The 26,596-nt window shown below is 44.5% G+C and overlaps 5 protein-coding genes across 8 annotated transcripts; 3 read left to right on the top strand and 2 right to left on the bottom strand.

Annotated features, from left to right (window-relative positions):
- Nucleotides 1–11: 11 nt before the first annotated feature.
- Nucleotides 12–3,054, bottom strand: gpr3 (G protein-coupled receptor 3). The gene is made up of 2 exons (XM_086193051.1): nucleotides 2,781–3,054; nucleotides 12–1,965 (listed from the first exon to the last, which is right to left on the bottom strand). Exon 2 carries the CDS (start codon nucleotides 1,946–1,948, stop codon nucleotides 956–958), a length of 993 nt encoding a protein of 330 aa, XP_086049177.1. The 5' UTR covers nucleotides 1,949–1,965; nucleotides 2,781–3,054; the 3' UTR covers nucleotides 12–955.
- Nucleotides 3,055–4,768: 1,714 nt separating this feature from the next.
- cd164l2 (CD164 sialomucin-like 2) lies at nucleotides 4,769–9,628 on the top strand. 2 transcript variants are annotated; one of them, XM_086193052.1, is made up of 6 exons: nucleotides 4,769–7,405; nucleotides 7,679–7,765; nucleotides 7,977–8,069; nucleotides 8,146–8,181; nucleotides 8,383–8,542; nucleotides 8,745–9,628. In XM_086193052.1, exons 1-6 carry the CDS (start codon nucleotides 7,327–7,329, stop codon nucleotides 8,758–8,760), a joined length of 471 nt encoding a protein of 156 aa, XP_086049178.1. In that variant the 5' UTR covers nucleotides 4,769–7,326; the 3' UTR covers nucleotides 8,761–9,628. The 2 variants fall into 2 exon arrangements, with proteins under 2 accessions (XP_086049178.1, XP_086049179.1); XM_086193053.1 differs by lacking the exon at nucleotides 8,745–9,628 and having other exon boundaries at nucleotides 8,383–8,546.
- A 2,642-nt stretch (nucleotides 9,629–12,270) lies between these two features.
- Nucleotides 12,271–21,800, top strand: sytl1 (synaptotagmin-like 1). Of its 2 annotated transcripts, XM_086192836.1 has the most exons (13): nucleotides 12,271–12,441; nucleotides 13,766–13,895; nucleotides 14,711–14,862; nucleotides 14,956–15,061; nucleotides 15,149–15,194; nucleotides 15,916–16,032; nucleotides 16,154–16,320; nucleotides 16,401–16,503; nucleotides 16,681–16,842; nucleotides 17,166–17,244; nucleotides 17,378–17,477; nucleotides 19,012–19,217; nucleotides 21,057–21,796. In XM_086192836.1, the coding sequence occupies exons 2-13, from the start codon at nucleotides 13,768–13,770 to the stop codon at nucleotides 21,197–21,199; spliced, it is 1,509 nt and encodes a 502-aa protein (XP_086048962.1). In that variant the 5' UTR covers nucleotides 12,271–12,441; nucleotides 13,766–13,767; the 3' UTR covers nucleotides 21,200–21,796. The 2 variants fall into 2 exon arrangements, with proteins under 2 accessions (XP_086048962.1, XP_086048963.1); XM_086192837.1 differs by lacking the exon at nucleotides 12,271–12,441 and having other exon boundaries at nucleotides 13,767–13,902; nucleotides 21,057–21,800.
- Nucleotides 21,801–22,793: 993 nt separating this feature from the next.
- clxn (calaxin) lies at nucleotides 22,794–25,747 on the top strand. The gene is made up of 7 exons (XM_086193285.1): nucleotides 22,794–23,094; nucleotides 23,248–23,406; nucleotides 23,488–23,592; nucleotides 23,937–24,088; nucleotides 24,275–24,379; nucleotides 24,459–24,510; nucleotides 24,847–25,747. The coding sequence occupies exons 1-6, from the start codon at nucleotides 23,019–23,021 to the stop codon at nucleotides 24,507–24,509; spliced, it is 648 nt and encodes a 215-aa protein (XP_086049411.1). The 5' UTR covers nucleotides 22,794–23,018; the 3' UTR covers nucleotide 24,510; nucleotides 24,847–25,747.
- Nucleotides 24,602–26,525, bottom strand: rbm48 (RNA binding motif protein 48). 2 transcript variants are annotated; one of them, XM_086193284.1, is made up of 5 exons: nucleotides 26,361–26,522; nucleotides 26,026–26,216; nucleotides 25,636–25,781; nucleotides 24,946–25,478; nucleotides 24,656–24,859 (listed from the first exon to the last, which is right to left on the bottom strand). In XM_086193284.1, the coding sequence occupies exons 1-5, from the start codon at nucleotides 26,487–26,489 to the stop codon at nucleotides 24,797–24,799; spliced, it is 1,062 nt and encodes a 353-aa protein (XP_086049410.1). In that variant the 5' UTR covers nucleotides 26,490–26,522; the 3' UTR covers nucleotides 24,656–24,796. The 2 variants fall into 2 exon arrangements, with proteins under 2 accessions (XP_086049409.1, XP_086049410.1); XM_086193283.1 differs by having other exon boundaries at nucleotides 24,602–25,478; nucleotides 26,361–26,525.
- Between the last annotated feature and the right edge of the window lie 71 nt (nucleotides 26,526–26,596).

Raw genomic sequence — 26,596 nt, 5'->3', positions numbered from 1 at the left:
TATGACTTGTTTTTCCGCAGGAACAGTTCAATAGCTCGTATGCTGCCGTGTGTTAAGTAACAAGTTCCCAAGAATGTTAAGCTTCATCCGTGACTCATCTTCTTTATGTCAGTGGCGGACACCTTTTCACAGTGCTGACTGTGTAAGTGTGAAAATGGCAGGATGGGATAGGAGATCAGAAAATGTGTAGGAGGAGAGAAAAGCCTCTTGCATAATCACTGTCCTCATCCCAAGGACGCTTTGTAGATGTCAGGACGCAGTGAGAGTAATAACATTGAAGCTTACAAATATTTTAGGTTGCCGTAAAAAGAGCAGCCGGCGCTGGATGAGTGAAAGAGAGAGAGATAAACACACTAAAAGCCTCAGTGAAGAGAAGAGCGTTGACATCACGCAGTAGAAAAAAAAAATCAGATTTATTATTCATCAGTATAAAATATTCATTTCAAAAAAGATTGTGCAACACGAACATATGGTTATTACCTTTCAAAGTGCCTTCATCAGCATGTGCAAAATAGAATCTCAACCACCTAGAACACTGTGTTTCAAGAGATTTTCAAGTACATAAAATTCAGCTTTGGGTCAAATACTCTTTCATTTCAAACCCCCTTCCTCCCGTCTTTGAATGATGGTCCACTTTTTATGAGGGTGTATATAATGTCTCTGTGATTGTTTTAGTCTTGGAATTCCAGTGGAGCTACAATTGACTGAGGATGAGGCACAAAGTACACACAAGACAGTACATCTAGTCTCAGTGGCAACAGCAGGACTCCTCCAAGATGGCTGCCAGCCAGGATAGTTCAGTACATTCTGATTTGCTGGAGGAATTCATCGCTTGGGAAAAGTGCGGCGTGTGTGTGTGGGTGTGAGACTTCATGCTCTGGATCTCCGTCAGGCCGTCTTATCTGTGTATCTTGGCATTCAAGGCGTAGGTTGTGTGTGGATTTGGCGGGGATGCCTACACATCGGTAGGGTAATGTATGTGTGTGTTGTGAGTCTGTCTGTGGGGGCAGCAGGCGTGCAGCAGCACCTTGCGGATGTCTTTGTTTCTCAGACTGTAGAGGAGGGGGTTCAGCAGGGAGCTTCCTGCTGCTGGCACCAAGGTGGCGTAGGTGTACAAGGGAGGACTGGACGCATCACCCAGTAGCCCCCAGAGGGAGAAAGGCATCCAGCAGCCCACAAACACACTGAGGATCAGGAATAACCGTGAGAAGCCCCTCCCACTGCCATGTTTGCTTGCATATGATTGGTTGGCAGGGAGGAAGTGCCTCTGGGTAGCAATGGCATGGGCATGCCGCCTTGCTACCTGGCAAATCCCAGCATACAATTGCAGGGTTACCATGACAACAACTAAGAAGCCCCCACAGAGCAGTGACAGGTATGTCCGTGTCAGAGGTCGTGCTACAGAACAGGACTTTGGCTCGCCCAGACAGTTCCATCCCATGGCTGGCGCCGCCCCAATAAGACATGCACCCAACCAGACTAGCAGCAGGAGCAGGGCAGCGCGGCGGCGGGATTGTCCCGAACCATAGGTGAGGGCGTGGCTTAAAGACAGGTATCGATCCAAGGCGACACCCATCAGGCTACAGAGCGAGGCAGTCAGTGATGTCACAAGCAGTCCTGAGGTCACTAACTCAGACCAATCACTGGGCTCCATGCAAAACAGGAAGAGGAAGTGCAGAATCAAAGCAACACCTGCCAGGAGATCTGCCAGTCCAAGGCTGGCCAGCAGCAGGAAAACAGGTGCGCGCAGAGATGGCGTGGCCAATATGGTGGTGACGACTATTGCATTCTCAGTGGCGATGAGAGTTCCTGAAACACACAGGGCCACGCCCCACGCCGTGAGGGGCGGGACATCATATGGAGATGTGTTATCTAGCTGGTCCAGAGGGAAGGAAGGGTCCACACCTGAAGACTCATCCCAGCCCACGTCAGAGGCGTTCAGGATCATGGCTGGTCGGATGCAACCTTAGAGAGGGAAGAAGAAGAAGAAGAAACCTTAACTCTGATTGGTCACCAGCACCAGGAGTGACACTAATTATCACAGCTACAGCCTGGCCTATTTTGTTTCTACACGACCAGCTTTAAATTACATTTATTTTATATATATATATATATATATATATATATATATATATAAACAACTCTGTGACATAAATTCTCTATTTTGATTGAGGCTAAATGGATTGAAGCCAATTCATTGTTAATTATGCATATTTAATGACCCTGGCAGCATCCAATAACATCGCTCCATCTTGACACTCTAACTTGACACAAGCCCTTTTTTCCGTGCAGCACCGTGCAAGCGTCTATAAATACACAGGGAGTCGTGTGAAGTGAAGGAGCTTGTCCTCCCTCAAGATGTCCAAACATGATGTTCAGATGGGGGAACATCCACTGGACGGATTGTGCACGCGCAGGAGGTGCATAGCTGCTGGTAATTGATCCATTTGAGGAGTTCTGCTTCGTTATCTACTTGTTATTTGGGAACATGTCAGACTGCACCGCATACACACAATTCCACGTCTTCACTGTAATGCGTTTAGTTTTTCTTTTTTCTTTTTGGTTTTGGTCTCACAAGTGAGGAGGAGAGATCATCTCAGACAGAGGGGGGAGGTATATCCCTTCCCTGGTGGTGGTGGGGATCCTGTTGTATAATACAACTGCAGGTTCATTGCACCACAGAGGATGTCCCCAACCCCCCCCCCCCAAAAAAAAAACAACAACACACACACACACACACACATGCAAATACACTACACATAAATACACTCTCATCTCACCTTATGAACTGATTCCGTTGCAGTAATTTAACTGATCAGCTTCTGTTTTTAAGATCCGAGCGGGAGGATGGAGAGGTGGCGGCGCCGCTGATGGAACAAGATGAGTCCTGGTGTGTGACAGCGCTCCTCATCAAAGCTCTCTTAAAGCGTCTCCTTGCATCGCGTTCGCGGCTTCTTCCTCTAATTCCTCTTCTTCTTCTACTTCTCTCTCTCTCTCTCTCTCTCTCTCTCTCTCTCTCTCATCGGAGGCAGAATGGATGCTGTGGCGCGCGGACTCATCCACAAGAGAGCTGGTCTGACGTCAGTGACTGGGGAGGCTCGACCAATAAGGAGCCGCGGTTGAGGATGCGCGGTGAGTGGGGGGGGGGGTGAATATGGAGTAATTTCATTCAGAAAAATGCGGCATCTTTGTCGCCCCTCCCACTGCGGTTCACGCTTGCTATCATTTCTTGTAAATAGTGACCATCAATCGACCCCCCCCCCCCCCCCCACACACACACACACAAAAAACACTCACCTCAATGAAACCTCGGGCCCCGGTGAGTGACTGAGAGGAGGGTGGTGGGGGGGGGGGACATCTGGGGAGACTGCTGGCGCTGTCCACGGTGCTGAACGCAGCTCGATGACTCACGGCGATGAACCTGCGGAGAACCAACAAATCTGTGGAGTTACGAAACCCAGACGTCCCAAACACACCGGGATGTCTAAAATGATGATTCCCGTCAATTATAGGACCTTCACTCCACACAGACAGTGGAGGCTCAACTCCCTGGTCATTCGTTTTTGGTACAACTCCCCCCCCCCCCCCCTACACCTGCCCCATCAAAAGTGAACGTGATGAGTTGCAGACTTTGGTCTAGCGTCATTTAATACTGTGCCATTTATGTAAATGTAATGGAAATAGAAAGAGCACCAATGTGATGTGTGTTGCCAGTACCAGTTCTTCGACAATCATGATAACAATATTGCTGCTACTACAACAACAACTACTACTAATGATATTATGATGATGATGATGTGATGATGATGATGTGATGCTAATTACTTTTATTGCCTGACTGGACAGGATTACGCGAACACTACCGTGTCAGTTTTCATAAATCAACGAATTATAACATAAAATGTGTAGGATTTGGTCATTTTCATTCATTTCATTTGAAACACTACTCAACAGGTCCCATAAAAAGTGCAGAAACTTCTATCTATCTATCTATCTATCTATCTATCTATCTATCTATCTATCTATCTATCTATCTATCTATCTATCCATCTATCTTAATTCATGGCGGGAATTCATGGCTTCCCCAGCTTGATTCTGAACGTGGGTGCAGCATGGAGAGTTGGAATCTCGTCTACGTGGACGTGAATATCAATGCGCTAACTGGAGGGGAATCTCGTCCCGCTCGAGCCATATTAGGACACACTTCCGGCAGATCAAAGTCGTACACGTCATTGAGAGAAACCTGATGTAGCAAGCTTGTCACCTTGATGGAGAGAAAAAAAATCCAGCTGTTGCCTAAGGACCTTGTCCCGTATGAGGGACACATGAGCGGGTTATATTTGGAGGGAGGCTTATTCTGGGGATGTCTCTGTCCGTTTCTGCTCAGCTGAGGCGGTTAGTGCGTCAAGTTTTATTGGTTTGTGGCGTGAATCACCTCACGCTCCTCGCTGGTGAATAGATTCATCGGTGGGATCGTCGGCGGAGGGTGAGATCGTGTCCTGCGGAAGATCCTGATGCTCCTCGTCCTCCCCGAAGAGCTGCACACCGCGTGCATGCTGCCCCTGGAGCAGCTGCAGGAGTGCCGGGAGGAGGAGGAGGCGGTGGAGCTCAGTACACAGAGATAAAACTGTGTCGTGATGCTGGGCTCAGTGCAATGCAGATTTTATGACTCATATGCAGTCACACATTTGAAGTCAGAGCACTTGTGTTTAGTATTTGCACGTTTTTGTAAACATCAGAGTTTAGGGGAGGGGGGGGGGGCATCTGGACCCCTTTACTGGTTTTACTCAATTCAACATCCACCTGGTATTTGCATTGGATTAGACAGGTCCGCCTATTCATACTTACCTTGAAAAAGATCCCATATCATTTTGGCTAATCTAATCTCAGCTAATATAATAAATGTGTTATTAATACATTATATAGTATAATTCAAATGTATTAATGACAGCACAACCACTCATATTTTTACCAAGCAAGACCTTGAACATTAGACCAAAACTATGGCTCTTTAAGATATTAGCTGTTCAGTAACTTGCAGTATTGACCACCGCAGGCTAATGTTAGCGGTTAGCTCGCCAATCTCAGCATCCTAAACTGATTATGTCGTTTGAAGATCATATTCATAAGTAACTCTTCTAGTATTTTGGTTAACTTACTTGTTTGAACATATACTTTTTAAAAAGTGATTTCCCCTTCCAAAAGTAGTTTTCAACTTGAAAGCATTTTTCAGTCCAATAGAGGGCGCAAGAGCTTCTCATACTGATGTTTTTTTTAAATATTATTTTTATCTTACAGTTTTTTTTATTAATGATTTAGTTTAAACTCATTTTATTCTCAGATTAATATTCTGTGTCAATCTAAAGAAGGGTTTGCTTCACAAAATTGAACTTCAACTTCATAGCATTTTGTGGCCCACTAGAGGGCACTCACAGCCCACCTAGGGGGCCCCAGCCCAGTGGTTGAGAAACAGCTGGTAGTGAATGTGTGTAGTGTGTATTGATATGGGACGGCTACTCAGATAACGGCGGCCAGTTTCAGCTCAAAAGTCAGGCCCCTTCATATTTGACAGAGGTTATAGTTTCCTATTATCCAGCTAGAACCCTTCGCTCCCAGGAAGCAGGGTTCCTGGTGGTTCCTAGAGTTTCTAAAAGTAGACTGGGAGCCAGAGCCTTCAGCTATCAGGCTCCCCTCCTGTGGAACCGTCTCCCAGTTTTGGTCCGGGATGCAGACACCCTCTCGACCTTTAAGAGCAGACTTGAGACCTTCCTTTTTGATCAGGCTTATAGTTGGGCTGCTTAGGCTGGCCCTTAGATATGCTGCTATAGGCTTAGGCTGCTGGGGGATCTCCCATGGTGCACTGGGCTTCTCTCTACTCCTCTCCGTCCTCCTATATTTGTCATACATAAATCATACTCATACATATTAATAACTCATCTTCTTCTCCGGAGCCTTCGGGCTCCTCTTATCCCAGATCCCGGGTGCTGCTGGAGGAGGCTGCAGACCTGAAGAGGCTCAAGCTTCCACCCGTAGCTCCACCTGCTCACGTCCCCGTCTGTCCATCAGTCTCTTCCTTTTCTCTCTCTCTTTATCTCTGTCCCACTCTTTCCTTCTGTATGTCTGTCTTCCTCCATTCTCTGTCTTTGTCTCTGCCCCGTTCTCCTGCTTTCTTTCCCCCCAACCAGTCAAAGCAGAAGGCCGTCCCCACTGATCCTGGATCTGCTCGACGTTCCTGCCTGTTGAAAGGAAGGTTTTGGTCGCCACTGTTGCAGGATGTGCTTGCTGATGGAGAATTGTTGGGTGTAGATTCATTGAAGGAGTGTGGTACTAGACCTGCTCTACCTGTAAAGTGTCATGAGATAACTTTTGTTGTGATTTGGCGCTATATAAATAAAATTGACTTGACTTGACTTAAATTGACCCACTTCTCCCCAACACAAAATGATAGGCGCTACTGCACGGCTGCTCATTTGTGTCTTGTCTTAATATTCAACTGCTTGCGAGTGAAGAGTGTGACGATAGACGTGGCATCCGGGACACCACCAATAGTCAGTAACCTGTAGATTTGTGCCCCGTAGCTTAGACCTCTCAGCATTGAATTATTCATAGCACCAAATGCAATAAAAACCCTTACTACAACTGGCTGATATGGAAAAAAAATCATAAATAAACGTACTGCGCCGCGCTCCCATTTACAGCCACTCGTCTGAGTGAGGGAGGAGCCGAGGCATCAGCAGGCTCATGCAACCTGATATACAGTAACTATTGTGTCCTTGTGGACCCAAAAAATGATTGTTGTTGACCTTGGGCTGTGTGGTCATGGTTTGGTGTGGTTTCCAGTCCAGTTTGCATCCCCAACATAGAAACTGAGTCCATTTTAACTTCACTAAAATGACTTCAGGTACTCTCCTACAGTAATCTGGGATTCTGAATAGGCTTTTTATATTCGTGCCACTATTGTTTGCGCTGTTTTTAATGACATATGTGTGTTTGCAGGTGTGTGTGTGTGTGTGTGTGTGTGTGTGTGTGTGTGTGTGTGTGTGTGTGTGTGTGTGTGTGTGTGTGTACGCACTGCCTGCTGAGTTAAACAGGTGTCAGCCTGTGCAAACTGGTGTGTGTTTCAGGTGGACAGAGGTGGGTCGGCTGGTTGCCTGGGAACCCAGTTTGGGTGTTGCTCATGTTACACAGATCTCCATGTCTCATGCCTGTCACTGTCTAAGCAAGTGACCACGTCTCTCCTCAGGGGCATTTTGTCGTAGACGTTTTATTTAAATCCTCACCGACAAAAATTGAACTCAAAAGAAGGTTTCAGTGGAAGCTGTCAGGATGCAGCGGTTGGTACTGAAGGTTCTCTGTTCCACGCTGCTGCTTCTAGCAGTGGTTCCTGCGATGCTCTCAGCGTCAGGTAAGAACCACATGTCTTCACTATTACTATAACCGTGTCGGTGTATTTCTGTCTTGAAGCATCACTACACTTTGCGTCTCCTCTCTTTGACTCCTCGTCTCCACCAGAGTCCTTTTCTGCCCCGTTTCTGGGAACATGGTTTGTTTTAGAGGATTTCTTATTCTGTCCATGCGATTGTGGCATCTTGCAGAAGTTTACAGGATGATAATTGTTCATCAGTAAATTGATTTGAATGACATCCCCAACTGATTGCTAATTTCCTGCATCCAATAGATTGTTCTCAAGCCAAGTCATGTGGCCTGTGTGTTGGGGAATCGGTGCTCAACCTGACAGGCTGCGTCTGGAGGCTTTGTCCAAATGGTTAGACGAACACACACACACACACACACACACACACACACACACACACACACACACGATTTCTGATAGTAATTCAATCACCACAGCTGCTGTAACATGAGCTTCCCTGGTTTGTACAAGATAACTGAATTATTTAAGATCACACACACACACACACACACACACACACACACACACATTTACTCACACCACGATGTCCTCTCTGTCCTAGGTAACGATACAGGCATGTGTATGAATGACGCAGGCAACGTAACAGACACCTCGATGAACTGTAGCTGGACCAGAGTGTCTGAATTGTGCACAGGTAAGATCCAACATCAGTTGACAGGAAACGTTTCTCTGCATCTTCAGTAACTCATTTGCATACTTCATTTCCACAGTTGTGGAGACAGTCGCTGAAGGAGGAGGTGACTCAGGTAAATTGTGTTGGCTGTGCTCCAGCATGCCCCCTCCCCCACTTCCTGCTGACGTCAGACGTGTATTATTCCCATAAGAGCTGAGTAAAACCTTCCCCACAGCCACTCAGCTATTGACAGGCAATTGTTTTTCCTCTGCTCTCCTCTTATGTCATTTTCCTGTAAATCCTTTCAATGTTATGAACATTATTCCCCCTCTAGGTGACGGAAGTAATCCCAGCTCAAACCCAGAATTCTCCCAGGCCAAGTTTGACATGTCCAGCTTCATCGGAGGCATCGTACTGGTGCTGTGTCTGCAGGCCGGTGGCTTCTTCGCTATGCGCTTCCTCAAATCCAAAGAGCAGAGCAACTATGACCCCATGTGAGTTTGTGCATGTAGGTGTTACTGAGTGGGGAATTTAGCAGGCCTGTATCAGGACGCTCATGTGGTGGATAGTTCTGTTGCTGCAACAGCGAACTCTGGTGGCAGTAGTGTGAACAACAGCACTCACAAAACGATGAAGTCATCTTTGTGGCTAGTATTCTGAGTCCTCTGTATCTTTATTAAAATTGTCTTCGTGCAGAGAGCAGCCGCAGTGAAGAAGTGTGAAGGACAAAGACGCAGGAGAGAAGGACAACACAGCGAGTGACTCATGGAGTTGTGACGACAAGATTTTTTTTTTCTCCTGAGGCCCTGTCATTTTGGGCTTGGTCCCCGTGTGTAACCCTGGGGACGGGTTTGTTTAAGAGGACTTTTTTTTTTCTCAGAATACTGCGTTGAGTGTCCGTGTTCACAGTTTGTACTACAATAACATTTCTGATACATGTTTTAAGATTCAGAACAAAGACATTTTTGCATGTTGCGACCGAATCAAATCAAAATGTACTCCCACAATAACTGAAGTGTAAAGAATGGAAGTGCAAGGGAAGCCAGATATGGGAAAGAGTGATAACATCCCATGTAAACAGAAGGTCACTCAAGGTCCTGACAAGCATTCTTTTCGATAATTAGATCCTTACAATCACAGCATTTTATTGTCATATGCACACTAAAAGACATGTCAGGGGAAAAAAAACCCATCAGGCAGCACTAGAAAATATTCAAATATAAAGTACTTTTTGGAAATCAGAGGGCAAAGAATCACTTACTTTCATATGTTGGTGGTGTTGTACTGAATCAGATATTTCTTTGCCTTTCATATTCAAACCTGGAGGTCCTTCAACTCCACTTTCAAGGGCTTAATTACATCTACTCTGGCTATAGCACTGCTCCTTTTGATTTGTGTGTGTTTGCTTGTAATTTATTTTTCTTTTTTAAATTACAAGTTGGGTTTCATAAAGGACATTTAAGTCTTAACAACTTACATTACCCTCTAACCTCAAATAACAGCTCGAGAGATTTTTGTGTTCTAATTCTTTGAAGATGTTGATCGATATTACAGAAGTTGAGCTGAGAAGTTGAGAAGTTTGGATTTTTTTTGGGGGGGGGGGGGGTATAATATAGAACCCTGAGCAAACTAATGATAAATATATGTTTCTCCGAAGGAACGAGCCATGCTTCTGCTTTCATGAGTGAGTATGACTACAGCTAATCACAGTGAGAGATTGCACAGAGCTGCTGAGAGTGTATTTGCCCATGCCAGCGGTGTGAGTGTGCTGATTCAACCTACCGGGGCGCGACCAGAAATATACCCAGGGACGCCGGCTGTGAAGTTAGTTGAAACAAATCACAGTAAATACACATGTTGGGGTTTTCTGGCCCAGTATGTCCAGTTTCATGGGCCAGTCTGACTCAAGCGTGACCAAACTCAAAGGAACAAACTGAAATTTTGTGAATTCCTCTCCATCCTCCCCAGAGCAAGACAATATGATGGATATTCTTCTCTCCTCTGTGTGTGAATTCGACCCACAGAGCTAACTGCTACTTAGCTTAGCACAATGTGGGTGGGAAGTTTTAGCATACCCTTGTCAAAATGCATCATATAGACCAGGTTCAGGATTTCAGTTAACCTAGAAGTAATCACCTCCATGGCCTCTCGTACAAAGTTGGCCATGATTAGTGGCTGTAATCTCTGTTCTAGTCGCCAACACTTGTTTTGTGGGCTGAAATTTTGAGGTCCCGCATCAAATCAGTACGCCAAGCCAGGGAAGTAGTTTGCCCTTTGTGATTGATTCTAAAAGTACCATTTCTAGTATCTTGAATTATTTCCCAAGTGAATTATATGCACATGCCTAGTTGTATTAATGTAGGAAAATAACTTTTGGGGAAAAGTCTATTTCATGACTTGACAATGCAAACCCATCCCCCTTCTACCATTCACTGCACTAAGCTATCTAGCAGTCTTTGTGGGTTTCTAGGTCTTTAATGTATGCACAGAGGAGGGAATATGTCTTCTTGTCTAGCTCCAGAGAGGAAGCATACTTCCCAAAATGTTGGCAAGTTACTCTAAATGGTCCTGATCTGGCCAAATGTGCACAGCTATAGCTGTAAAAACAAATTATTGGTGAGCTTTCTCCACGTCTGGACCAATTTGTCAGCTGCTGCTGGTGGAAGCAAGCCCAGAACGGACTGTTTCCTGTATTTGCTGTTCCAGTATAGATCCCAGCATGCAGCAGGAATGAAGCCTAGTTGAGGCCTTTAGGGGAGCAGCGGGTTGGATGCACCAGTAGCTGTCTGAGCCAGGACCCGGAGGCTTGAATAGGCCAGCACAAAAACTGAACAGACTATGGCTGTCGTCCAAGTTTGTTGACAAAGGACAGCACTGAATACCGGTCTTTTTTTGCTTGGAGCTCCCCCTCCCCCTACACACACACACACACACACACACACACACACACACACACACACCACTATCTCCACAAGTCCTGACCAATGTTGAGGTTGGCTTCATGTGCTGCTGGCAATGCTGTGTGTGTGTGCGTGTGTGTGTGTATGTGTGTGTGTGGGTGCGTGCGTGCGGGTGCATGTGCACACTCAGTGGTGTAGGTGCAGAAGTACCCTCAGCATGGAAAGGTGTGTAGAGTGAAAACATCCGTGTGTGTGAGTAATGTTACACAATCAAGCAAACACAGTATATCTACCTGAAGCTCAAACACACACACACACACACACACACACACACACACACACACACACACACACACACACACACACACACACAGTTGTTTCTGTCTTTCCTGAGGACATGTGGACTTCCTCTAAGCACACCTTCACTAACCATTATTTAAAACCTATGATTTGAATTTATCAGTACATTTCTCGATAACATGACAACATTTACACCCGTGCCTGATGACCTTTTTCTTCTAAACTTTGTCTAAAATTGCATCAATAACTAAGATCATACTCAGTCCTCTCCAGTTTGGCGACGGTGCCTCCGTTCTGCTGAATCCTAGGATATTAAGCCTGAACGCCCTTGTAAGAGAGGTCTTTCCCTCTTCATATCCTGCTGCCACAGACACGTGACCCCCACTATCCCTGGAGGTGGTTGAAGCACACTTGCATACATACTAATAGGCCTTTCACACACAACTAAATCAAAGCTGATTAAGAAAATGACTGTTATTTGTTTAATGTTTTTTAAATGTAGAGACAATTGAGGCATCTTAATTTTATTTTATGTTTTATTTTTGGAAATCAATTTGCATCTGCTTCCAGTATGAGAGCAGAGAGAGAGAGAGAGAGAGAGAGAGAGAGAGAGAGAGAGAGAGAGAGAGAGAGAGAGAGACAGAGAGAGAGAGAGGGAATAGTTTGATCCCATGAGACATTTCTATATATAACTTGTTCCTTACCTCAGTTCATTTATTTTGAGGCCACAGATATAATATATAAATTGCTCCTTCAGTTTAATTAATTCATGATCATGAAATACAGCTTGTTCGCCATTAACTGATTACATTCTATGAAAAAGTTATATCTTGTGGGCTCAAAATATCGTTTTATTTCTCTCTATTGTCACTTCTGGGCTCCGTAGGATACTGCTTCTGTCTTCAATTGCACATGCCGTCCCCAATTTACTGGTTTTAAGTCACCACACACACACACACATACACACGTACACACACTGTTTAGTGTTTGTTCCGCTTGAGCGCACCCCCAGTGCAGCCAGACCGTGGAGGGCGTGTTCACAGCGTTTACTCAGCACACAGACTTCTGACACACACACACACACACACACATACACACACACACACACCTGGCAGAACTTTACACTTTTTAACAGATGGAAGTGGCGGAAGCTGTCGTGTGAGGTGACGCTGTTGCGCTTTTGTCCCTGAACGGTGAGTCCTTCGCTGCTTGTGTGCCATGAAGGTAGAGTTGAATATTTGAGCCAAAGTAGCGGCAGGTGTCCTCGGCGTCGCGGGGCTCCGGATGGAAAGTCTTGCAAGAGGCCTGTTTACATTAGAGAGCCGCTTCGTGTTCTTAATCCAGATCATTCCATCATCTATCATGTGTAAAATATTTAATCCCTAAAACGATGCAGTTAATTAAAGATGGTGCATCACGGAATATATCACGCAAACTTCAGCGATTCTTTTTTTTTTTTTTTTTGCGTTGGTTGAAGGTGTCAGGTTGTGAACTTGTTCAACGATATCCTGTTTGACAAACTACCGCGCTACAGGGCAGAGCATCTGCGCATGCGCTATTTATATATATATATATATATATATATATATATATATATATATATATATATATATTTTTTTTTTTTTTTTTTTAAAAGGTAGTCAGCCTCAAGGCAGTGGATACACGTAGATGTTGTGCTGCATATGAGTATAATTCCATACAAACCCACACTTTGTTATTGTCTTTGGTGGTTTGTCAGACAGCAGCTGACAGTGGGGAGTGTTTGGTGAAGGAAGGGATCAAAGAGCCTCAGGCAGACAGGAATAGCCCACCTGACCCAGCCTGCTCGCCTCCCACTGAGGCACCAGATCAACAGCAGCTTGCAGGATGGTTTAGTACAGTGGTCCCAGCATCGTGTTCTATCCATAACTGCTAAAACGAGGCAAAACTATTTGATTCATTCAAAAGTTCCATTCCAATTCATTAGGATGATATTTTCAAAATTGCGCAGTTGTACACTGTCACTTAACACACTTGATGCAGTTGACATAACATCTTATTGAAGAAAGTGCCTTGATTTCAAGTTGGAGGTGCATTTATTGTCATTCTAAAATCATGCTTTCACATGAAGAGAGTGGAATGTGACACGCAGAGAGGGTGATCCGTTATGCAGCCCTAACATCAAGTGACTCTCATCTCTGCATGTTTTCATTCATTTCTCAGGTTAAATGGCACTGTTTTTAGCTGTCTTTCTGGTGAAAATTGATATGTAAACCTCCTCTGGCCTTGACAAAAAAAACATCAAAATGAGATGACCCGAAAGAGGAAAAATAAACTTCAGTGTGGCAACTGACAACAGCCACTGGTGGAAGATACAAAGTAAAACCGGAAAACTCCAGCAATAAAGGCAACAACAGCACTCTGAGGTTCCGCTCGTGGATGTTTGTAAATGATAATGAAAGCACTTACTTATTTTCTATGCTGGTACAGTATTTGTCCCATCTATTCGTGGAAGGAATGACCTTTTCCTTGTCGCAGGGATGGAGGGTGAGGGGGAGCGGGTTGGCTCCCTCGACCTGAGCCACCTGACAGAAGAGGAGCAGTCTAGCATCCTGCAGGTCTTACAGCGTGACCTGGAGCTGCGCCAGCGCGATGAAGGACGTGTAAGGTCAGAGGTGACTATTTAACCTTGTAGGCCTGCTCGGTGATACGACAGGTGATAAATTAAAGGGAACTAGAAATACTTGGTTGTAGCTGTGTGCCGGTCACAGCAAATTCCAAGTCTACCAAAACTTTACCACAAGTTATTCCTTCATTCGGAAATTTTGACGATCAAGAGCCTTGATCAGACATAATCCCAATATCGTGATTCTAAGTCACTTCTCAAGTCAGAGAGCACCTGCATTTGTTATGTTTCCCTGTCATTTAGTCAGGCTTCTCCTTGAATTTGTCCTCGCTAAATTTATTTTAATTTAAGGTTGAAAACACTTCTTATTCATGCAATCCTCACGAGAGCCAGAGTGACTTCACTGGTTGATTAAAAAACATTATTGAAGTCATACTCCTGTAGGGATCCATGTTTTGTATAAAATGTGAATGTCAAATCGATTTGTTTTAATGGAGAATATATAGACATTTTCAAATATCAGACAAATCAGCTGTAAAAGTATCAACATATTGACAAGCCACGAAAAAAATCTGATATTGCACTTCACTAAAACTAATCTCTCACCATCTCTCGCTCATTATGGTTGATGTGGCCTGTACTTTTCCTTTGTTAGTTCCGTACATTTACTGCACAGGCCCTGTCAGAGTACCATGAGGACAGGAAAGTGTTTAAAGTAAATACTCATTTATCAAGTTAGAAGTTTTAAATGATCACCATGTTGATTAGGTCACGTCGCCCAGATCTATTTCTGACATAGTTAGATACAAGCTGACTTCATCAGTTTGCGTTACTTCGGCTGTTTATGAGTACTACAGGATGCTCCAGGAGACGGAGACGGACCCGACGCGTCTGCGTTCGCTATCGGGGGCCTGGTTCAGCGAGGAGCGCAGCAAACGCCATTTAAGTCAGATGTCTGGTTACGACCTGGTCCATGCCACCATACGCCAAAGGAAGAGCAAGAGTAATGGTCAGTGGTCGGGGCTAGCGTCGCCTGCCACTGCTTGTGTGTTTCCTTCACGTAATGATATTGATAGTTGTGTGGTTGTCGCCATGGTTACAGACGTGCCACTGACTGAACTATTCAGTAGAGAAAAAGAGGAAACCTACAGCAGCAGTGCGACTCTTCAGGCGGATAAAAGACTGAAGGAGACAAACGAGAATGCAGCGTTAGTGAGAGCATCTGTCAGAATCATCTTGAGATTTGTTACAAGTGCTTGTGGCTGCATTTTCCAACGTCCTTCTTGTTCTTTCAGGAATCAGGGAATTCCTGCACCCAGAGGAAAAGGTCTTTTAGCAAAGGTCTGTGTTCTGTCTGTTAAAACTGTTACAAAGTCATCATTCTGCTCTTGAGAGCAAAAGGATACAAAAAAAAAAAAGCAGCTGTGCAAGACTTGTTCAACTTTTGGGGAACAGACATATTTACCATCCTCTCCAGAGTCCCTTCTCTCCTCTGTGTGTGATTCAGGGAGCTCAGATCAGCAGAGACTGGTTGACTGCTAGTTAGCTTAGCACAATGAATTCAAACAGTTGGCAGGTGTTAGCGTACTTCCATCGAAAGTCATCAAACACACAGTTTTTTTTTCCTTGCATTAAAATAACTAGAGTTGTGCCTGACATGCGTTAGCCAGGAATACTCTCCTGAGAGGGTGCAGTGATTTGACACAACTTAACCAAACGTCTTGACAACTACAGTAGAAGAGCAACTGCTGCCGCCAATGGTCACCGACTTGCTTGAACGTGATTATCTCTGGAAAAAAAAAAACAGAGTTCTGGACATTATCTGTTTGAGCAGGGAAACACTGAAGAGGAACTACAAGTTTTGGAAGCTGGGAGGCAAGATGGAGACACGCTAACCTGCCTCTACCCTTTGTCACGCTAAGCTAACTAGTTGTCAGCGGGTGTGTGTGGGTCTCGGCTCTACATGTACACAGGAGAGAAGAGCATCTATTTTCTTGTCTGGCCCTGAGGAGGTGTGTTCCTGGTGATGCTATATGACTTGTGTGTGTATACGTGGTTTTAGGATGATGTGGATGGTTACAATGGTGACACTGACTCTCTGAGCAGCAGCCTGACAGATCCTGATCCAGCATCCCTGAAAACCAGTAGCTCTACCAACAGCCTCCATTCTGGTTACATGGTATACACACACACACACACACACGGACAGTTGATTAATGTATCCTGTGATGCATGATGACTAAGCTAAGGACAGTGACGCAGGAGCTGATCTCGGCTCTACGTGTGTCTGCCCGTTGCAGCTGAGTGGAAGCATGATGAGTCTGTTCAGCTCCGGGGTTTTCGGGGTGGTGGAGGTGACGGGCCGCATACAGTTCTCATTGATCTACAACACCCACAAGGAGGAGCTGCAAATAAAAGTGCATCGCTGCCAGGACATCTCCTCAGCATGCGAGAACCGCTCGGACCCGTGAGTGTGTGAACCCTCATAGCGCAGCAGGAAAAACACACAAAATCAGTCAAAATAGTGTGTTGGTGCATGTTTCACAGATATGTTAAAGCCTACCTCCTGCCGGACAAGTCGAGCCGCAGTAAGAGGAAGACCTCGGTGAAGAAGAGGACTCAAAACCCAGTCTATGATCAAACCCTCAAAGTGAGAATCACTCTCATTTGCATATCATGAAGTGGCAGCAGAACCCTCCATCTGCCATTTGTCCCTCAGCTCTTATCCACGTGTCTGCTGCTGTCACAAATAATGAATGAACAGAGGACTTCTCTGCCTCACTGTGACATTTTTCACAACAAATCCACATGATATCTTGTTTTGCAGTATAAAGTGCGTGTCTGTGAGCTAAGAAGCCGGACCTTGAACCTGTCTGTGTGGCACGCCGAGCCCCTGGGGAGGAACATGTTCCTGGGGGAGGTGGAGGTGGCTCTGGGCCTCTGGGACTGGAGCTGCACGCAGCCACTCTGGCATGACCTACAGCCACGGGTGGGTGACAAACACATACCAAAATGAGCATAAGTGTTTGAATAGTCCCAGACAAATATTGAGCAAAACACAATCATGTCATTTGTGTAGTATCAAAGTCTCTACAGTATATAACATTTGGCAGCTTAGGGGGAGACAGAATTCAGGGAGGAGGGCTGTCTCTTGTGTCTGGGCGAGCTGAAGGGAGGTGAAGACATGCTGTGAATTTCAACTAAGGATTTATATAACCGTAATCCTGCTTTCACTCTTCTACCTCCCTCCCTGTCTCTTTTTTTTCCTTTATCTTTTTTTCTTTTGGCTTCCCCTGCATCCCCTCATTACAGTTTTATTTAAATCCTGAGTCCATATGCAGTCGCGGGACCATCATGCTGTCTATTAAGTTCATTCCGGAGGGATTCGAGGGTGAGCAGAGCACACGTATTATAGATAACACATGTCCTCCCTCTGTACCACAGCTGTATGACTCACATATATTCTGTGTGTGTGTGTGTGTGCGCGCATGTGCGTGTGTGTGCGCGTGCATGCTTGTGGGAAGGTGGCAGTCTACCTCTGACAGGAGAGCTTCACATCTGGCTTCAGGAAGCTCACGGTCTCCTGTCCAGCAAAGGAGGGGCTGTAGACTCGTTTGTCCGAAGGTGCGCGTCCCCTCAAAGCATTTTATTTGTTAAGCTAAGTTTGATTCTGATGTAACCGTTATCGAACTTTGTTAGACTGAGGGATTTTACCACGAAAATAGTGTATTTAGTGGTTCAACTCCAGGATTTAAGCATGTCATTTAGTATCCTCCCTGGTACATGATAGGAGAACAATTGACATTCTTATACATGCTCACGGACCACTTCACGAAGTACTTGAAGAATTTAATGTGAGCCTCTACAACAGCTGCACCATAATTCTGCCTTTACAAAGATAATTGGAGGGCACTCAGAAACTGCAAACCTCCCCGAGTGGTTGTGATGTCAACAGATCTGGAGTGATTCCAGTTGATATCTCATTTTACCAAATGTAATCCACATACATCCTCGACTGAGTCATCCTGCTAAAAGACAGACAAACCAGTGCTGCCGATCACATGTACTGCATTGTATTCAGAGGTGTTTTTAATATTTTGGCTGCTCCATTCACCCCGGTACAACACCACCACCATCAATGATTATTACCTTTATGAACCCAGTCACTCAGGTGTCCATCTCTGAGCAACACCTCCTGAGAGACCTCAAACTGTTTCAAGGCCAAATGAGATTTTAATCCCCCCCGCATCGGCTGGGTGTACCACGGAAGTCCAAAGGACCTCAGCTGACTCCTCTGGATGTGAAGGAGCAGCCTGAGTTCCTCAACTTATCTCTGCGGTCCAGTTCAGACCAATGACTCACAACATGACTGGATGCAACTTACAACATTCTAAAATACTTTGAAAATCAGTGCAGCTGCTTCAGACGCTCTGCAACCAGCAGTTCACGCAAAACTGCAAGTTTATCTGCAATTTTCTAAAACTGTTCTGTTGGAAATCTTTGGTCTGAACTGGTCTTCAGGCTGAGAAGGAAACTTGTGGCCGCTTGTATCCGCAGTCTCGTTCTTCTCCCCTTAGATCCTTGCAAGGCAGCTGGTTTTACGATATCATGGATCATCAAAATCCTGCCCATCAATATGACAAAACAAATCAGAAACGTTACTGTAAAAGTAGAATTCATGGCAACACTGTTAATTTGGGGTTCATGACATTGCACGGTGGTGCAGTGGTCAGCACTGTCGCCTCACAGCAAGAAGGTTCTGGGTTCCAGCCCCGGCTGGAGCACGGGATCTTTCTGTGTGAGTCTGCATGTTCTCCCTGTTCCTGCGTGGGTTCTCTCTGGTACTCCAGCTTCCTCCCATAGTCCAAAGACATCAAGAGGGGACGAGGCTGATTGATACTCTAAATTGACTGTAGGTGTGAATGTGAGTGTGAATGGTTGTCTGTCTCTATCTGTTGGTCCTGTGATGGACTGGTGACCTGTCCAGGGTGAACCTGCCTCTCGCCCAAAGGAAGCTGGGATAGGCTCCACCCCCCTCGCCACCCATTACAGGATAAGTGGTAGAAAATGGATGGATGAATGTGACATGGTACAGGTGGAGCTAATGAGATGCCCTGTCACTGTATTGAAATCCTACCTGTCCTCTTCACCCCACTAGCTACATACTTCCAGATGCCAGCCGCCAGAGTGGTCAGAAGACTCGGGTGGTTAAGCGCTCCGTCAGCCCTACGTACAACCACACCATGGTGTACGATGGCTTCCAAACCAGCGACCTGGAAGAGGCCTGTGCTGAACTAACAGTTTGGCATCGTGAAGGAATAAAGACGCACGTAATAGGAGGGGTTCGCCTGAGCTGTGGAACCGGTGAGACGCACAATTAAAAACTACAATTGAAATGTGCTTGTTGGGCTGACGTCTGCAAAAAAAAAACAGCCAGCACATGTGAAAGTTCTCCCCCAAGACTTCAATCGTATTTATCCTTGCGCAGGTTTACATGGGCAAACTGCAATCCTGGGCTGTTGTTGCATTTTGAAACACTTTACTTGTGTCTGTGAATATTCAGTTTGCAGGTCAAACGGTTTGCAAAGTGATGGATGAAGCTCCAGTATTTCCTGTTTCGGTGTTAAAATTCAGCATCTCCTCTCACCTTTTATGCTGAGCTGTAACCAGACATTCAGGTCTATCTCTGATCCCTCTGACATTTTGTTGGCTTGTGGCGAAGCATTTCTTCCATCCGGGGAGGGGACATTTAGGCTGTCAGCTGCCAGGTTGTTTTGTTTTTATTGTCACTTTTGTTGATGGTGCTCTAAAAGATGATTTATGCTTTATCTCCGCTGGTGTTTTGGACTAGCATGTCAGCAGTGTTTCAGTTTCCGAGTGTTGAAACATTTAGTTCTGTCGGTATGTCCGGCATTTCAGACTGTTGTGTCATAAGAGGAAGGTCAACTCGAGGGTGCTAGTATTGACCTTGTGAGGTCGGCGGCTGCTGACATCAGTTGAGCGCTGCAAACAGCTGGCTGGAGGAAAGACGTCACTGGTTTAACTCTTTTCCATCCTCCTATGAAGATTACTTCTTAAAAGACAAACTTTCAAGTAACATCCTATATCTTTTCATACATAGAAGTCGCACATTGCTATTCATAATTGTTTTTTTTTGTCCGTCAGACACTTCAACAACAAAAAAAAGTGGGGAAAAAACTCATCACTATTTTGTGTGGCGGCAGTTGATGTCGTGCGAGAGACACTGAATTTCTTCTCATGTTATCTAAGACAAAAATAAAAGGCAAAGAATAAATTGTCACGTGCGAAAACCTTAACAATAATTTTAATCAGTTATTGCTTTGAAAATATCGGGACGATGAATCGATCGTTAAAACTGACTGTTCTATACTGACGCTGACAGATGTGCCGTTTCAGTCCTCAGATGGCAGGAACGACTGTTGGAACCTTCACGGTGTGTTTTCATTGTTGGTGTGTTTGAGTATGAAAATGATTCGGCCAAACATGAATGTGCCTTTTCCAGACACATACACACATCATGGGGAGACGCACTCAGCCGCCGCTTCACAAGGTGCAGCTTGCTAGAGCTCACGTAGAATTCCTTTTGCCTTTTTGGATTTCCTTAAATCTTGGTGTCACAGATTCTACAAGTTGCCGGAACATTCAGAGATTTTGATCAACATCGACATGATCAGGATCGTGCTGCGCGTTTTCTTGAGCCTGGACTTCTCTAGCTCGACCAGATGGCTTAGGTTCACTTAAAGTGGTGTATTTCTTCTGCGTAGCCACGGCTCAAACCGGTGAGGCCTTTCTTCCCTGACTAGATGTTTAGACTGTAAACCTTTAAGATGGTTTATGTGTGGAAATTGCGGTTGATCAGCAGTTTCTGAAATGCTTAAACCAGCCTGTCTGGCACCAGCAACCATGCCACAGTCCATAGTCCGTGCTTAGATGAATTTATATTTCGTGCTGAGTTGATGAGGTGTACCTAATTAAGTGCTGTGGTGTGCGCAGTCAAAATGTAATCATGAAAACCAGTAAAACTGCTCAGCGGTTGGTTTAGTTTCTGTGGCTTCTCGATCTTTATTCAGAGAGTGAGTTGCAGTTAAAAATTCTGCGGTAAAGTCTTCGGCATAAATGATGAAATCTTGCGTGTGTGTGTGTGTGTGTGTGTGTGTGTGATTTTGTGGTTTTCGTCGGTAGGTCAGAGTTACGGAGAGAGCGTCAGCTGGATGGACTCCACAGAAGAGGAGGTGGCTGTGTGGACCTCCATGATCAAAAACCCAAACCACTGGATCGAAGCATCACTACCGATCAGAACTAACCTCACACAGCGGTCTGACTGACTCAAACACACACAATTATACACCCGGGCAAGTGGGAATGGACTGAAAATCTATATCAGCACATTTAACATTTCTGTCACACACTCTATCTCTCTCTCTCACACACATACACGCACCCTTTGTTTCTGTCCATACACACACAGGAGGCGGTTCGAGTAATTGAGCTTTTAGTTTAGAGACCCCCTCTGTCTGTATGTCAAATATTCTCTTTGTTTGTACAGGTTTAGACTCTGTCTTCTATTACTGATGTGATTTTCTTGTAGTTTATTAATTAAATATCAAACCTGAACTCATGAATCATTCAGTGTCCTCCTTTAATTGTGGAAGTTTGAGATCAGGGAGATAAATATTTAATATTCACACGTTTACAATGGAAATATACCTCATCTGGATCTCACCTTGAAAGAACATGCGTTACTGGCATGAACAGCAGTTTCACATGCTGTAAAATGGCCAGCAGATGCAGTTACTGTCATTTTAGACAGGTGGGCTTACTGCCACCTTGTGGTCAGACAAATAGTCCTTGCGCTGTACATCCAACGCAAAGTGCATATGGGACAAATTGTGTCGAAGTATAAGAAGAGGGGAAATCGGAACTCATTCATTAAATGTTCTTATGCACAGATTTATTCTTGAACAAGGTTGTGCTTTTTATTATCCCTCAGTTTCGTTGTGGACGGGAAGCAAAGCTGGATGGTTTGTGGTAGTTGATTGTAACTGTCCATCACTCAGGCTTGCGGAGTCTTTAATATCACAAGAAGCACGCAGTGAATATCAGGAGCAAATTATCACAGATAGCCGATGATGTTGCTTCCTGACTGTATGAGTAAATTAAGAGTTAAATATGTCCTGTGTGTAAGAACACATTTATGCACAAGAGCATTTCATGAAGGCTGTTTACCCTGTAATTTGTCCTTGTTAAAACTGATCCAATTTTGTTATCAATCTGTCTGTCTGTTGTTACAAAATGACAATTAATTACCAACAAGGGCCACGTCTCAACAGATGGTGATTTTATAAAACCAAAAATGAGACCACAAGTGAAGTTTTTGCAAAATAAAATTTGATAGATGCAACAGGCAGTGTTGGAAAGTACTTACTTTTCCTTAAGCTCTGTACTTGAGAACAATGTCAAGTATGTTTACTTGAGTATTTTGCATTTTCAGGGATTTTGTACTTTTACTCCACTACTTTTTGAAGTAAATGTACTTTTTATTACACTACAATTGTCTGAACTCATCAAGTTACTTTGAAGCAAATGGTTTTTCAAAGAAAACGCTGTGATACCTGATGAAGATGATGTGCTTTCAAGTGTGAATTATGCCAGCATGGAGAGGATGTCGTCAGGGCAGCATTCTGCCTGACCTTCAGAGCTCAAGGGATCTTTGAATTCTCCTGAGTACTGGAATACACTAGCATCATGTGGAATGAGTACTTTTACTTTTGTAAATTTGATATAATTTTTTTTCTCGAAATTTTACTCATGCATAATTTTGAGTCGAGGCTTTTCACATTTACCATAGCATAATTATTATTATTAGTAGTAGTAGTAGTAGTATCAATATTTTTAGGTATTTCTACTTTTACTTATTTAAAGGAACTGTGTAATTCTTCTGGCAATAGGTTTATGACCATGTGATTATTTTTATTGTAATATTATTTGAAAAATAATCATATATCGATGTTTTGTTTTTTTTTGTCTAGTAGCAACAAATGCTAGAAGCGTTCGCTGTCCCGGGTGGTTGCTATGGCAACTTGATGTCAACACTGCCCTCTTGGGACCGTTGCCGTCTACCGGTCTAGCTCTTCGTCTCCAAACATGTCAGAAATGTCCGCTATGACGAAAAAATTGGTTCAAAACCTCGCGGAATCAATTTCAAAAAACGTGGAGCATTGTGAGTATTTAACGTTACATCTGTTAATGTAAATGACGAACTTATTGTGTGTACATAAATGTCTCTGCCGCTGCTGTCTGTATGTAGCTTAGATGAAATCCAAGTTTTCTCCCGTTATTATTACTATTGCTATTATTATTACTTTTATTTCAGTCAATAAATCAGAGGTCGAGTGCCTGATTCGTCAGTTTGACGTCTTACTGGGGGAACCCACAACACCTGGGAAGCCCATCAACGGCCTGGACAGAAGCAAGTTCCGGAGCATTCTGCATAACACCTTTGGCATGACTGACGACATGATCATGGATAGAGGTAATGCTATGTATTTAAATATATCAAAACACGTTTACTTAAGCGCTGTACCGGTGCCCTGGACATGACCTTGTACTTCAGTCTTCAGGACATTTGACAAAGACAATGACAGCTTTGTCAGCATGAGAGAGTGGATTGAGGGACTGTCTGTTTTTCTTCGCGGGACTTTGGATGAAAGAATAAAATGTAAGTTCTTGGTCGGAACGAGAATCGAGAGTGGGAACCCTTCATTTAATCAGTGTCAGCATTTTTTTTCTTCCTCGGTGCACAGTTAGATTTCTGATCTAATGTCTATGGTGCTTATAAACCATGTTCAGACTTGGTAAGTAATTAAATAGTTAATATCCTATTTAGGGTGACTCATTTCCCACCCTGAAATATGTCAGGCATCTACAAAGAATCAGACTGGCAGGCAGCATCGATATGACATCAATTCCCATCCCTTGTTGTTGCATACACTCATGCGATAATACAAAGCAAAGCTGCGACTATTAACCACCGACTACCCTTCTCCCGCTTGCATGACGCAGACTGCTTTCATGTGTATGACTTGAACGATGACAACTACATCTCCAGAGAGGAGATGTTTCACATGCTGAAGAACAGCCTCGTCAGACAGCCCACAGAGGAGGACCCTGACGAGGGCGTCAAGGACCTGGTGGAGATCACACTAAAGAGGATGGTAAGTAAACATGGTGCTCTGTTCGTGTCAAGTTACTTCTGCAGTCTCTTCACTACATTTAAGATGACAAACCAGCTGCAAATGTGACGTTTCATGTAGTCAACGAGCAGGCAAAATACCAGACCTGGTGGATAACTTACTATGAAAGAGAAATTCAAATATTGCCAATACTGTTCCCTTCCACAGGACCACGACCATGATGGCAGGCTCTCTTTTGCAGACTTTGAAAAGGCTGTGACAGAGGAGAATCTACTGCTTGAGGCCTTTGGGACCTGCCTCCCTGACACCATGGTAACAACAGGATGTCCAGCTGCAGTAATCTCTCAGTCTGGAATTACTGACCTTAGCATTTGTTTTCCTCCTTTTTCAGAGTATTGAGATGTTTGAGCAGCAAGTCTTTCAGGATCAACTGGAACAATGATGTAAGGTCAGCTGGCTGTTTGCCATGTGACACAAGATATAGATATAAAAAGGAGTTATGAAATAAGAAAATAGAGTATTTTAGGAAGTATTTTAATAATATTCTTTGTCGATTTTACAAAAGTATCTTCAAATTTTAAAGCAACACACCATTTATTGTGCTAAGCTAACTAGCAGTCAGTCTGTTTTGGTGGGTCTCTAACAGTCACACATGTATTCTTGGCTCTGTGGGGGATGACTATGCAGCATGTTGGTATCTTCCTGTAACACCCATGACAGCTGCTTGGATCAAATCCGGCGACGTGGTTTAACCTTTTTTTCCACTGGTTTGAAATCAGGAACAGTTTCCACCTGAGACAGAAAACAAGATGTAAACTGTGACTTTGGAGCTCCAATGAAGAACAAACATTCTGAGTTCCTACCCCTGTACAGGCTACCTGTTTCATTGTGTTCCTGATAAAGCTGACAGTCGTGTTCAATGAGTCGTCCTCCATGTCAAGTTTAGGTGGGTCTGGTAGTTTTGGCCCAATAAATGGGTCATTATCCTCAGTAACACCAGACAGCGGCTGCTCCACATCTTCCTCCACCTTGCGTTTTCTGTTCTCCAAATATGTCGTCCTCGGTACAAATCTGGCTGCAGAAGACTGACGAGAGGTCAGTCTGCGGTCTGAGTCTTTGTCTTTATGGCTGGAGCTCGAGCTCTTCTCTGGCTGCGTTTTTTTGATGATGATGGCATCATGTAACGTCCCCATTTTATCCTCTGTTGGCAAAGTCCCACGTTGATTTGGATATCCGTAACGATGCTCCCGGGGAGGCGGTGGCAGCAAAGGAAAGCCTGAATAATAGTTCATGTTTGAGCTGTCCCCTGTTTGGTCACAGTCACGCGATTGTTCAGGTCTGGGGAGGATCTTCTCTGACGCGGTGTCTGATGGCTCCTTCTTCCTGGCCTGCTCCTGCTCCTTTTCTCTCGCTTTTTAACAATAAGAAAACACAGTATCAATTTTCATTCTGAAAGTAAAAATGCATGTACAATTGAATAAATAAATTTCTTACTCCAGACAAATCAGAAAACCTTTGTTTTTCCTTCCAAGTTTCAGGAGTGTTCAAACTCTGTGTGTAATAACTACCTTTATCCTGAGCAGCCCGCAGGATGTATCTCCTGCGGTCCTGCAGCTTCAGCCTGGTGTCCTCCACTGTCTCATATTCAGGGACGTAGCACACATGTAGCACACCACCATAGAAACTCTTCTCATCCATTTGTCGTTTGGCTGCTCTGAAGCGGAAAGTTACACCACCAATCATTCTGTCAGTAATCTCGATTGAGTTCTGCATGAGGGTTCGGATGCTGACAAAAACCTCATTAAGTCATCGAGTTTGTGAAAAGCATTTTGCAGGATTGGAAAAGTCCTGAAAATGTGATTTACAAACTCTGGCACAGTGTACATATGGTCCACTTTGATCGGCTGAGAAAAACTGTTGTTACAAGAAACATGTATGATCCGTGTGAGCAATGCAACCTTGCACTAGTGAGCTTCTGGAACTTGACCAGGTAGACCTCCGTGAACTCCTCCGCTGGGTACTCGTCCAGGGGCCGGTACTCCTCCACGACCCCATACAGGGCACAAAGCTGGATCAGCTCTGCCATCACGCCAATGGCTGGGACCCCTTGGACCATCAGGTAACGAGACTCTAAATTGATGGTGTACACCTATACGAGACATTATGACAACGCTGTCAAAGACTACTCCATCCTCAAGAACACTTTGCTGGTATTCCAAGCCTCCGAACGGAGTGCGCTGGATCTGGGCGGTCTTCTTCTTCCTGAAATTAACAGGCAGAAGCTCATAATTACCTTCACCGCTCTCGCCTTCCTTCCCTCTCTGTACTTTGGTCGAGAGATGCATATTTTCCGCTGTTCGTGATGTTTATAAACCTCTGGGACGCTCCAGCAACCAGAACTGTTATTAACAGGGGCAGCCATGTTCCCCGGAAAAAAACATCCGGTTTATCGTAGATTTCAAAATAAGAGCCGGCTTTTGAAAACGGCAGCGTGGCTCCACATGAAATGTGTTATTTTGAAAAGCAGCA

Source organism: Aulostomus chinensis, chromosome 22 (assembly GCF_037954235.1).
Source record: "Aulostomus chinensis isolate RoL2024-O1b breed Wild chromosome 22, RoL_Achi_v1.0, whole genome shotgun sequence".
Taxonomy (NCBI): domain Eukaryota; kingdom Metazoa; phylum Chordata; class Actinopteri; order Syngnathiformes; family Aulostomidae; genus Aulostomus; species Aulostomus chinensis.
This window is presented reverse-complemented; position numbering and strand designations above follow the sequence as displayed.